At 36.6% G+C, this 10924-nt stretch overlaps 1 protein-coding gene and 1 long non-coding RNA gene across 6 annotated transcripts in view; one reads left to right on the forward strand and one right to left on the reverse strand.

The window, feature by feature from the left end:
* Slc12a6 (solute carrier family 12 member 6) overlaps window positions 1–10924 on the reverse strand; it is a 94975-nt gene that overhangs the window by 8169 nt on the left and 75882 nt on the right. For all 5 annotated transcript variants that reach the window (XM_048793310.1, XM_048793309.1, XM_048793311.1 and 2 more), the window contains 7 exons: window positions 6890–7064; window positions 6488–6606; window positions 6081–6179; window positions 4065–4184; window positions 3272–3376; window positions 2702–2870; window positions 332–527 (listed from right to left, as the gene is read on the reverse strand). In XM_048793310.1, coding sequence (XP_048649267.1) covers window positions 332–527; window positions 2702–2870; window positions 3272–3376; window positions 4065–4184; window positions 6081–6179; window positions 6488–6606; window positions 6890–7064 — 983 coding nt within the window. The remainder of the gene's footprint in view (window positions 1–331; window positions 528–2701; window positions 2871–3271; window positions 3377–4064; window positions 4185–6080; window positions 6180–6487; window positions 6607–6889; window positions 7065–10924) is intronic.
* LOC125613344 overlaps window positions 10742–10924 on the forward strand; it is a 9018-nt gene continuing 8835 nt past the window's right edge. Inside the window, exon 1 of the long non-coding RNA XR_007343880.1 lies at window positions 10742–10855. This is a non-coding gene — a long non-coding RNA (uncharacterized LOC125613344). The remainder of the gene's footprint in view (window positions 10856–10924) is intronic.

The following is a 10924-nucleotide window of genomic DNA, read 5'->3' on the forward strand; positions in this document are numbered from 1 at the left end:
AAGTTGGGAGATTTTGATGCTGAAGGACTATCCTCCAATTCATGTGAGGATATAAGTACAAAAAATCATAAGTGAAAACATGGCAATTCTGGAGATAATTCCTAGCCCAATACTTGATAGAACTAAACAACTCATGAATATAAATGTAAAGCTGGAGAGGATAGGTAAAATCAGGTCATTAACACTAGTAGTTTTTTAGGTGGCCTCATAAGACCATGCTTCAGCAATGGCATAATGCTTACTTTAGAAGGTTAGGGGCTAAGGTTGGTGTAAAAGGGATTCAACTCTATTCCCAATTTGGGCCTTTAGGTTAATAGAAAATGTTTTGTACCAATAAAAGTCTTCCAAGCACGAGCGTCTTCACTTTGCCGCCAACCATTGGGCCAGCCCATCACCACTGTGTTGTGCTTCATGCCCCCAAGGCCACATGATTGGATGAGGTGGGAAATGCCTTCTCTCAGCTTGGCAGCCACCACCAGCTGGCAGAATCCTTTTACCTTCTCTGCCTCCATTAGGTGCTTAATGGTCTGAAAGAAACACAAAACCTCAATAATGAATTGCTTTTCCCTAGACCATTAAAATCATTATTCCTTCTCCATATGATACTCCCCATCTCTTTTTAAACGTTTAAAGTCCAAAAAATTAAAATTATTCCACTGAAATATCATCCTTTGTCCTTTTCACCTTTCAGTGCTGGTAGTCTACTGGGAGTTTCACCACTTTTTTCTCTATTCTGCTTTTCTTCCTTTATAACATATCAAAAACTTGAGAATAGGGAGCCCCACAAAGCAAATATTCAACAAAGCAAATACTCAAACTACTTTCTTAATGACCAAGAGAGTTCACAAGTGTGAACATGATCTCTTTCCTTCTTTAGTTATAGTAATGCACTGACTTCACTTTCAGAAATTCAATCTGATGATTCAGTATCTCTTCAGGATTTTCCTAGGTAAGTTTTCCTTGTTGCTTCTCCCATTCTGTATCCTTTTTGACATTTCAATGGTGATTATTACTGATATTTTTATTTCATTTAACCCTCTTTACGGAAAAGGGAAAGGAATAATGGTGTAGAAGATGGATCTAATTTTTCAAAGCAAAGATTAAGTCAGTGGTATAGGAGGATAAGAACTGTGACTTGCAATCTTGTGCTCTTTTTATGAATTTTGACCATCATTTTAATGTTTCTTAGTATTTCTGGTTTTTAGGGTTTCAAAGCATTCTGAAATGAAATCCAGAAAAAATTGTGAAATACAGTTGAAAATTTTCCAACAACAGGATTAGTTCTGTCATTTACAATAAATATTAGAGCTGGGGATGTAGCTCAAGTGGTAAAGTGCTTGCCTAGCATGTGTGAAGCCTTGGGTTCAATCCCCAGGACTGGAAGGGGGAAAAAAAAAAAAAAAAAAAAAGGAAAAGGCTGGAAAATATAAATATTAGAAAACTACTTCCTTCTTCAGGTAGAACTCAGATATTCAGTAAACAGAAATGATAAAGGAATCTTGCTTATGATATCACATAAGTTGGTAAAGTGGAAGAAGAGTTGTTCCTTTCTCCTCGTCATAAGATTTAGGAACTGTTCCTACAGTTCAAATGATAGATTTAATTATTTAATTTCTCTCAGTGATCAGATCAATGTTTGGAATCTATTTGGGAATAATTTTCAGGGTTAATAATCTACAGCTTACTCATGATTTAAATGGGAAGGAAGAATAGACAGTTGTCTTCTGGTTAAACTTATTATCTGGAAGAATATAACTGTTATGGTTTCAATATCAGGTGTTCCCTGAAAGCTCATGTTTGAGACAATACAAGAAAGGTTAGAGGGGCTGGGGCTGGGGCTGTGGCTCAGTGGTAGAGCGCTCACCTAGCATGTGTGAGGCACTGGGTTCGATCCTCAGCACCACATAAAAAATAAAAACAATAATAAAATAAAGATACTGTGCCCACCTATAACTAAAAAATAAATATTAAAAAAAGAAAGGTTAAAAATGAAATTATTGGATTATAAGAGGTTTAACCTAATCATTACCTATGATGGGGATTATCTTGGTAATAACTGTAGGCAGGGTGTAGCTGCAGAAGGTGGGTACCTGGGGGTGTACCTTTGGGGTTTATATTTTGTCCTTGCTGAGCAGATTTCTCCCCTACTTCCTGATGCCATGTCCTGAGCTGCTTTCCTCCACCACACTCTTCTGTCATGGTGTTCTGCCTCACCTCAGGCCCTAAGAAATGAAGTCTGCTGTCTGTAGACCTCTGAAACTGTGAACCCCCCAAAAAACTTTTTTTCCTTAAAATTGTTCTTGTCATGTCTTTTGGCACAGCAGCAAAAAAGCTGACTAAAACGATGACTGTTCAAAAGTCAGCACTGGTAGGGCATGGTGATACATGCTTGTAATCCAGTTTGGGATTATGTGGGAGGTTGAGGCAAGGGGATTGCAAACTCTGAGGCCAACCTCGGAAATTTAGTGAAATCCTGTATAAATAAATAAATGAATAAGAAGGGCTGTGGAGTGCCTGCCTAACTTGCAAGACTCTGAGTTCAATCTCTAGTACCACAAAGAAAGAACAAAAAAAGAATTAGCCCTAACTGGGAAACCTAGATCACACAGGAAATGAATTGACTTATAAGTCTGAACTTTTAGTACCAAACATCACAATGCTTACACTAAGTTCTACCAAGTCAATAAATCTTGACTCTTACCTGCTCAGCAGCTAAAGCTTCACCATAGTTCTCCAGGAAGTTCCCCACAATGACAGAACCCACAATAGTAAGACCCTTTCCTGCTTTGAGCTGTGAGGCAAAGGTGAGGAGGCGAGGATGCTTGACATGTAAGTCTTCATCTAGTTTCAGTAATACAAGCAACTGAGGCCTGTGAAGAGGTTAGATGAGGGGTGGAGGGAGAAAACATTTTGGATTTGGGAAAAAGAATGTCAATTCCCACTTTAATTCAGGAGATCTATATAAAACATGTAATTTGATAATAGGAAGAAGTCAGAGGAATAAGATGAGGGTACTGAGTTATTTTGAATGCTCTCAGTATTATCTCAAATTTATCAGTCTTCAAGAGAAAACAACAAATGATAGAAATCTAGATAACAAATCACATGATGAAAAGGCAATAAAGATTTGAGATAGTTAAAAAAAAAAAAAAGGTCCATTATTCCAATTCCTTGAGCAGTATGATTATCTTATCCTGTAATCAACAAAGCACATAATTTTTTGTGCATTAACTATGTGCCAAACACCACTAGGCCTTGTTGATTTCTTTACCTCCAGTTTTTAGTGTGTGGAGGTCCTTCCTCCAGCCGAAGCAAAGCAAACCGGGCTGCACTGAGGGACAGCCCACGGATACCATCGCCCCATTCCTTCTCAGCTCTGGAAGAAAAAGGAGAAAAGAGCAGAGACAGACTTAAACCAAGTAAGTATAATTTCAAAAAATAAAGTTCATTTTTTTTAAATCTAAAAGTACAAATGCACAAAGTAGAAGATAAAACATATTAATGATTTATATAATGTTCTTCACTAACATAATGAATCCACTAACAGCAAATGAACACCAGCCAGCACCACAGATTGCATTGCATAGATGATTCAGAATAAAGACTGGAAGGCCACTTGCTTGGTCCCTATGTATATTTAAAAGCAGTAATATAAAATAGTCGTTTGGATTAGGAAAGTGTCACAGACCAAGAACTTAAATTATTCTGAAAATACGTGGGAAAGTAAAATTCAATGTAATCTTCTGAATCAAAATGTTATGAAGTCTCTCTTTTAACAAAATTATTTAGGACTAATTTAATTTTTTATTTCACAGACAATTCCTTGACTTCAATGTTATATTGTGCTTAGTACCTCTCATTATTATTTGGCTATGTTCTTTTAGTTATTTTTCATTGAGCTATTCACACTTTCTTGTAATTAAAAGTTTATTATCTGTAAGATGATAAAAGAATCAGGGATGCAAAATTTAGTTAGGGACAAATGAAGTTATCTGGATCCTAAATTAATTTTCATTGCCAGTCTTAATACTTTTAGCAGTGATCAAGGTGAAATCCACACTCACCCTTGATACTCAATGTACTTGTAGATCATACCAGCTATTACCATAGCTACGATGGCATAATACCAGGAAGAAATGAACATCAGAGCTAGACAGATACTCATTCCGATGAAAGAGAGGGCCCTAGAAAGTTGAAAACAAAACATAAATAAGGATTTTTTTAAGCAACAAAAAAAGAAGACTGTGCTAAAGGTACTTCTCAAATTATTTGTGGTATGGGTTTATTATTTTTTAATCCATTACAGATGGAACTTTTATAGAATGCAATAAAAATGCACTGTTAGAAAATTTATCTCAAGCAGGGAATGTTATGGCAATGTGTTTTTATTTTCTTGTGGTGCGGGGGGATTGAACCCAAGTCCTTGAGCATACTGGGCAAGTACTCTACTACTAAGCCACACCCCCAGTCCATGTGGCAAGCTTGAGTTGCTATAAAATTTCTAAATACTTATTCCCAATTTCTATAGTTGTCTTATCATAAACTGACCACAAACAGCTGGTAGATCTGTACTGAGCCCCCAAAGCATCCTTTGTAGTAGAGGATTTCTCCCCATGGCTATAAAAACATGAGAGAACAGCAACTCTACAAACATCATCTGTAATGAGGAAGACAATTAATACTAATTTGGCAAAGCAGATATTGAACATGCAGTCAGAAATGTTAATAACGCTATAATCTTTAAGATTTTTTCATATAAATATTTCTAAAAATTTTATGAACATTTCATTAGCATAACTCAGAACCCACTGAGGAAAATTTGCTATTAGTTTCCTTACAGTACATAAGAGAAACTTGGTAGGGAGTAATGAAATACTTTTTTTTTAAATATGCCTCTTTAACATAAAGATCAGTCAGTCAGTCTGTCTGTCTTGTCTGTCTGTATAACGTATGTAGTACTGGGTGGGCTTTAAACTTAAGGAGTCAAGCATGCTAGACAAGTGCTCTACCACAGAACCACAGGCCCTACCTGAAATATGTGCTTTGATCAAATAAAATTAGATAACTACATTTCCTGAAGCTCTTCTGTGTGCAGAATGAACATCCTAGCTCTGTGACTAGGAAATTTTAAAATGTGACTAGGAAAGTTATTAACTTAGAGAAGATCTCATAAAAATAAAAAAAAAATAGAAGCAAGCTAGCAAAACAAAAATGTTCATAATGAATTTTAAACTAAATTTAAGACTAGAAAGAAGATCAGAAGTGTTAAAATCCGTTGAAAAGTCTAAAAAATTTTTATCCACCATATCACTTCCCACCATTGGTAAGTGAAGCCAGAAAAGGAAAGCTAGCAAAGAGGAATGAAGTAACAGGTACATATAAAATATAACTTAAAAACTCTTAGGTTATGAAAAAGAAGATGGGATGGCAGCCAGAAAACTTGGATGGCTCCTTCAGGACTGGGGAGGCTTAACCACAATAGTAGCAACACCATTTCATTAAGAGCTTTACTATGTACCAGACACTGTACTAAGCACTCCAGACTTATTAGTCCCTTTTATAACAAGTAAAATGAGATTTTACAAGGTTATGTGCTTTGCTGAAGGTTACAATGTGAGGAAGTAGTTTTAAGCTATGAACTTGGATCACCTGAATCCACAGTCAACATTCTTAACTACTAAATGAAATTCTCCTAAGGAAGAAAGTGAGTGAATGAAAACTAATGAGAATATGAGAGCAAAATAAAAAGGGATGAAGTTAAGTGCTTAGCTAAGAGGGAAATGGGAAAATAGAATTGTAATGGAAAGGTTGTTTTAACCTAAACAATGAAAATGCCTGGAAATAATGTATATTATAGTTATCTTTATTCTTAGTGTGATATTATAAAGTGATCAAGTTATTACAATGTGATTTAGAAAAAAAATTGAATACAAAAGTGAGGATCCACATGAGAACTAAATGTTTAAATAGACTTATAGAATGGCTGGCCAAGAAAAACAAATGTATCAAGAACCCAGAATCTCCTAGTTTTCTAGCTTAGAAATATTTCCTCTCCAAAAGAAGAAAACAAGCAGACCTACCAGTGGTAGTAGCGGAATCGGGGCCTCCAGTTGGGTGTTCGAAGTAATGTTTGCAAGGCACATGCCAAGTTCACAAAGAGGTAACACATGAGAAAAAACCTGGAAGAACAATAAGGACTAGGGTTATAGCTTAGTGGTAGAGTGTTTGCCTAACATTCCCTGGGTTCAACCCCTAGTACCATTAAAAAAAAGAGGGGATAGGAAAAATTCAAGTTGTGTAAGTAGAGAAAAACCCATGGTAATTTATAAGCTAGTCTTACATGAAAGTTCTCAGGAATATTATTTAAGTGAAGTAAAACCTGTATGTAGCCCACTATGTCACTATAATTACTGTTAAATGATTTGTGGAAATCATGTGTTATATGTCATTTAAGCAAGAATAATTGAAGAGAACACCTGGCTCTTACATGGAAAGAATTGGGGCCACAAGATCCAGGGAGGCAATAAGGATTCCCAGCTCTGCAATAGCAGCAGTTAGAAGTAAAGCCCAGGTAGGTTCCCCATTGGCTTTGCTGTGACCAAAAACCTACGTATAGAAGGGAAAATATCAGTCATAGTTATAGTTAGTCAATGTGCCCTCATTCTTGTAACCTACAATTTGACATCTGAAAAATAACAGTGTTACAAAAATGTTGTCTTTTAAACACCCTACAGCAAACGTATATAAACTCATACTAGAATTTAGAGGGTCTTGTACTAAAACCGCACATTTCCATATTTATGAGCTAGTAATACCTAAGCCCACAAAGACCACACTGTTTCTCATAAAATGTGGAAAAAAGAAGAGGACATAGGAAAAAGTCACTCACCCTCAGAAATGGTATGATGTTATCCTTGGCAATAGCCTGAAGCAGCCTTGGGGCACCTGTGAGGCTCTGAAGTCCTGCCCCACATGTTGAAAAGAAGGAGCCAATAACAATCACCCACGGGGATGGCCAAGATAATGTGCCCACCACCAAATTACCTTTCACAGCATCCCCAAACCTAGATAAAGAAATAAACAGTAGGGAAATTTAATTTGAAAATAACTTTAGACTTTAGAAAGAGATAGTTGCCCAATTTTTTTAATTTATAATTTTTGGAAAATAAAATTTGAGGCAGATATGAATACCAAGAAATACAAAGACAGAAAGCTTTGATTGAAAGGCACTGATGGGGAAGAGGGGAATGTAGCTCAGGGGTAGAGTGTTAGCTTACCATGCTGGAGGCCCTGGGTTCAATCCCTGGTTAACCCGACAACCCCTGCCCCCCACTCAGAAAACAACAACAACAACAACAAAGACACTTATAGGGGAAGCTCAGTAGTAGAGCACTTATTTAGCATGCACAAGGCCCTGGGTTTATCCAACTACCCACCTACACTACAAAGGCACTGCTGAACTGTATTAAAACATACACACACACACACACACACACACACATACAAACAGCAACAAAAAACTAGTAGGGCCAGAAAATAAGATAAGCTTTGTTTGTAGCTTTCCCCTTTGGATTATCAAAATATTTGCTTTTGAGGGGAAATTGTTAAAGGGCAAAAAAAAAAAGGGGGGGGGAATCCATAATCTTAACTGCATACTCTGCGTATTTTAGAAAATACTCTTGCACAGTTTAAACATTTTTTAAACACTGATGAACCTTTAAACACTTAATGAACCTATAATTCTGTATTTTTTTTATACTGGAGACTAAATCCAGGGGCTTTTTACCACTGAGCTACATTCCCTGTCCTTTTTATTTTTTATGTTGAGATGGGGTCTCACTAAGTTGCTGAAGACCTCACTAAGCTGCTGAGCTGGCCTCAAACTTGTAATTTTCCTGTCTCAACTTCCCAAATCCCTGGATTATAGGCATGAGCCACCATGCCCAGCTAATTCTGTATTCTCTTGAAGCATATTCATTTTACTGTGTTATGAAAAAACATGAATAAAAATTCAGTGGTTTGAATAATATAATATATATTAATAATATATATTATCCATTCTTCTAATCATATAAAATACATGTTAATTAACATCTTTAATGCACATACTACATAGATGTACCAAATTTTTTCTCTTATAGCAGATTCTTGAGGGAAAAACCATGGATGGGTGGGGGGAGGGACCAATATATTTAATCATTTCAAAATCACAAACTGCTTTCCAGAAAGGTTATACTTATTAGATGCAGTGAGGTTTCAAGTCTTATATACATAACATATTCCACACAAGATGTGAGTATTAAAATTTGCAAATTTAATGGGTGAGATATGATAATCTCTAATTATTTTCATTTTAAAATTAAGTACCACACACAAAAAATAATGTACAAAACCCAAATGTATATCTCAATAAACTTCCACAAAGCAAATACCCATGAACTACATTATAGGTAAAATAAAAGAACACTTCCAGCATCCAAGTCTTTCTATTCCCAATCACAAGCCCTTCCTTCTTCTCCACTTTCCATTACTCTGTTTTTTAATGCTATGTAGTTCTATATGTTTTTAAATTTTATACAAATGAAATACAGTATATACATTTTGCATTTTTTTAAACTCAGCATTGTGGAAATTCTTTTTTTCCCCCCTATTATCTTTGTGGTTATTTTACCTTTTACAAATATTTTTAGTTGTAGATGGATACATACTTTTTGAATTTTCATGCAGTGCTGAGGATCAAATGAACCCAGAGCCTCACACATGCTAGGCAAGGGCTCTCCCATTGAGCTACAACCCCAGTCCAGTTATTTTACTTTTATTTTCCATTGCATGAATACATAATTTATTCATTATAGATACCTGGATTATTTTGATTTTGGTATTTAAAAATACTATTACTGTAACTCCATCCATTTACCTGCAAATGCCATGATTTTATTCTCTTTTATTGCTCAGTAATATTCCACTGTGTATATTTAATATATTTTTTTATCCATTCATCAACTGAAGGACATCTAGGTTGGTTCCACAGTTTAGCTATTGTGAATTGTGCTGCTATAAACATTGATGTGGCTGTGTCCCTGTAGTATGCTGTTTTTAAGTCTTTTGGATATAGACCAAGGAGAGGGATAGCTGGGTCAAATGGTGGTTCCATTCCCAATTTTCCAAGAAATCTCCATACTGCTTTCCATATTGACTGCACCAATTTGCAGTCTTACCAGCAGTTATGAGTGTACCTTTTTCCCCACATCCTTGCCAACACTTATTGTTGTTTGTCTTCATAATAGCTGCCATTCTGACTGGAGTGAAATGAAATCTTAGAGTGGTTTTGATTTGCATTTCTCTAAGTGCTAGCGATGATGAACACTTTTTCATGTATTTGTTGACTGTATATCTTCTGAGAAGTGTCTGTTCATACTAAGTGAAGTTAGCCAATTCCAAAATGCTGAATGTTTTCTCTGATATAAGGAGGCTAACTTATAGAGGGGTAGGGAGGGGGAGCATGGGAGGAATAGACGAACTCTAGATAAGGCGGAGGGGTTGGAAGAGAAGGGAGAGGGGGCATGGGGTTAGAAATGATGGTGGAATGTGATGGTCATTATTATCCAAAGTACATGTATGAAAACATGAATTGATGTGAATATATTTTGTATACCACCAGAGATAGGAAAAATTATGCTCTATATGGGTAATAAGAATTGTAATGCCTTCTGCTGTCATATATAAATAATAAAAAAATACTATTACTGGGCTGGGATTGTGGCTTCGTGGCAGAGCGCCTGCCTTGCACACGTGAGGCACTGGGTTTGATCCTCAGCACCACATAAAAATAATAAATAAATATAATAAAGGTACTGTGTCCATCTACAACTAAAAAAATTTTTTTAAAAGAATAAAAATAGGTCTGGGGTTGTGGCTCAGTGGTAGAGTCCTTGCCTAGCATGCTTGAGGCACTGAGTTTGATCCTCAGTACCACAATCTAAAATAAAGATATTGTGTCCACATAAACCTAAAAAAAAAAGAATAAAAATAAATAAAATACTATTACTGTGAGAAATTTTGTGTATGATTTTTATAACTTTATAATTTTTTTTATTCTTTTATGTGGTGCTGAGGATTGAACCCAATGCCTCACACATGTAAGACAACCCAGCCCTGCATTTTTTTTTCCTTTTTTGTTTTATACTAGGGAATTGAACTCAGGGGCACTTCACCACTTAGATCCCTTCTCAAATTTGGTCAGATTCATCCCACTGTTTTCCCCTATCCTATCCCTTATCCTTTCCCTTCATTACTCTTTGCCTACTTGATAATTGCCATTCTGACTGGAGTGAGATGAAATCTCAGGGTAGTGTTAATTTGCATTGCTCTAATTTCTAGAGATGTTGAATATTTTTTCATATATTTGTTGACCATCTGTATTTCTTCTTTTGAGAAATGTCTGTTTAGTTCCTTTGCCCATTTATTAAGTGGGTTATCTGGGGAATTTTTGGTGTTCTTTTGAGTTCTTTGTATATTAGTGCCCTACTTGGGGAGCAGGTGGCAAAGATTTTCTCCCATTCTGTTGGCTTTCTCTTTGCACTGTTTCCTTTGCTTTGAAGCTTTTTTAATTTGATTGACTTTTGATTTTATTTCTTGGGCTCTAGGAGTCTTGTCAAGGAAGTCAGTTCCCGAGCCAACATGTTGAAGTACTGGGCCCACATTTTTTTCTAGCAGGTGTAGGGTTTCTATCTAATTCCTAGGCCTGCAACCCACCGGAAGAAGAGGAGCACCGGCCTGCTGAGAGGCAGAGCCGCCCCCCACCCCCCGCGCCTGCCAGGTAGGCGGAACTGTGACCACCGACAGAAAAGGCCCAGTGGCCCGCGGCGGGACAGAGCTTCCAATCACTCCTGCAAGGTAGGCGGGCCTGCGACCCACCGGCAGA

Source organism: Marmota marmota, unplaced genomic scaffold, assembly GCF_001458135.2.
Source record: "Marmota marmota marmota unplaced genomic scaffold, marMar, whole genome shotgun sequence".
Lineage (NCBI taxonomy): Eukaryota > Metazoa > Chordata > Mammalia > Rodentia > Sciuridae > Marmota > Marmota marmota.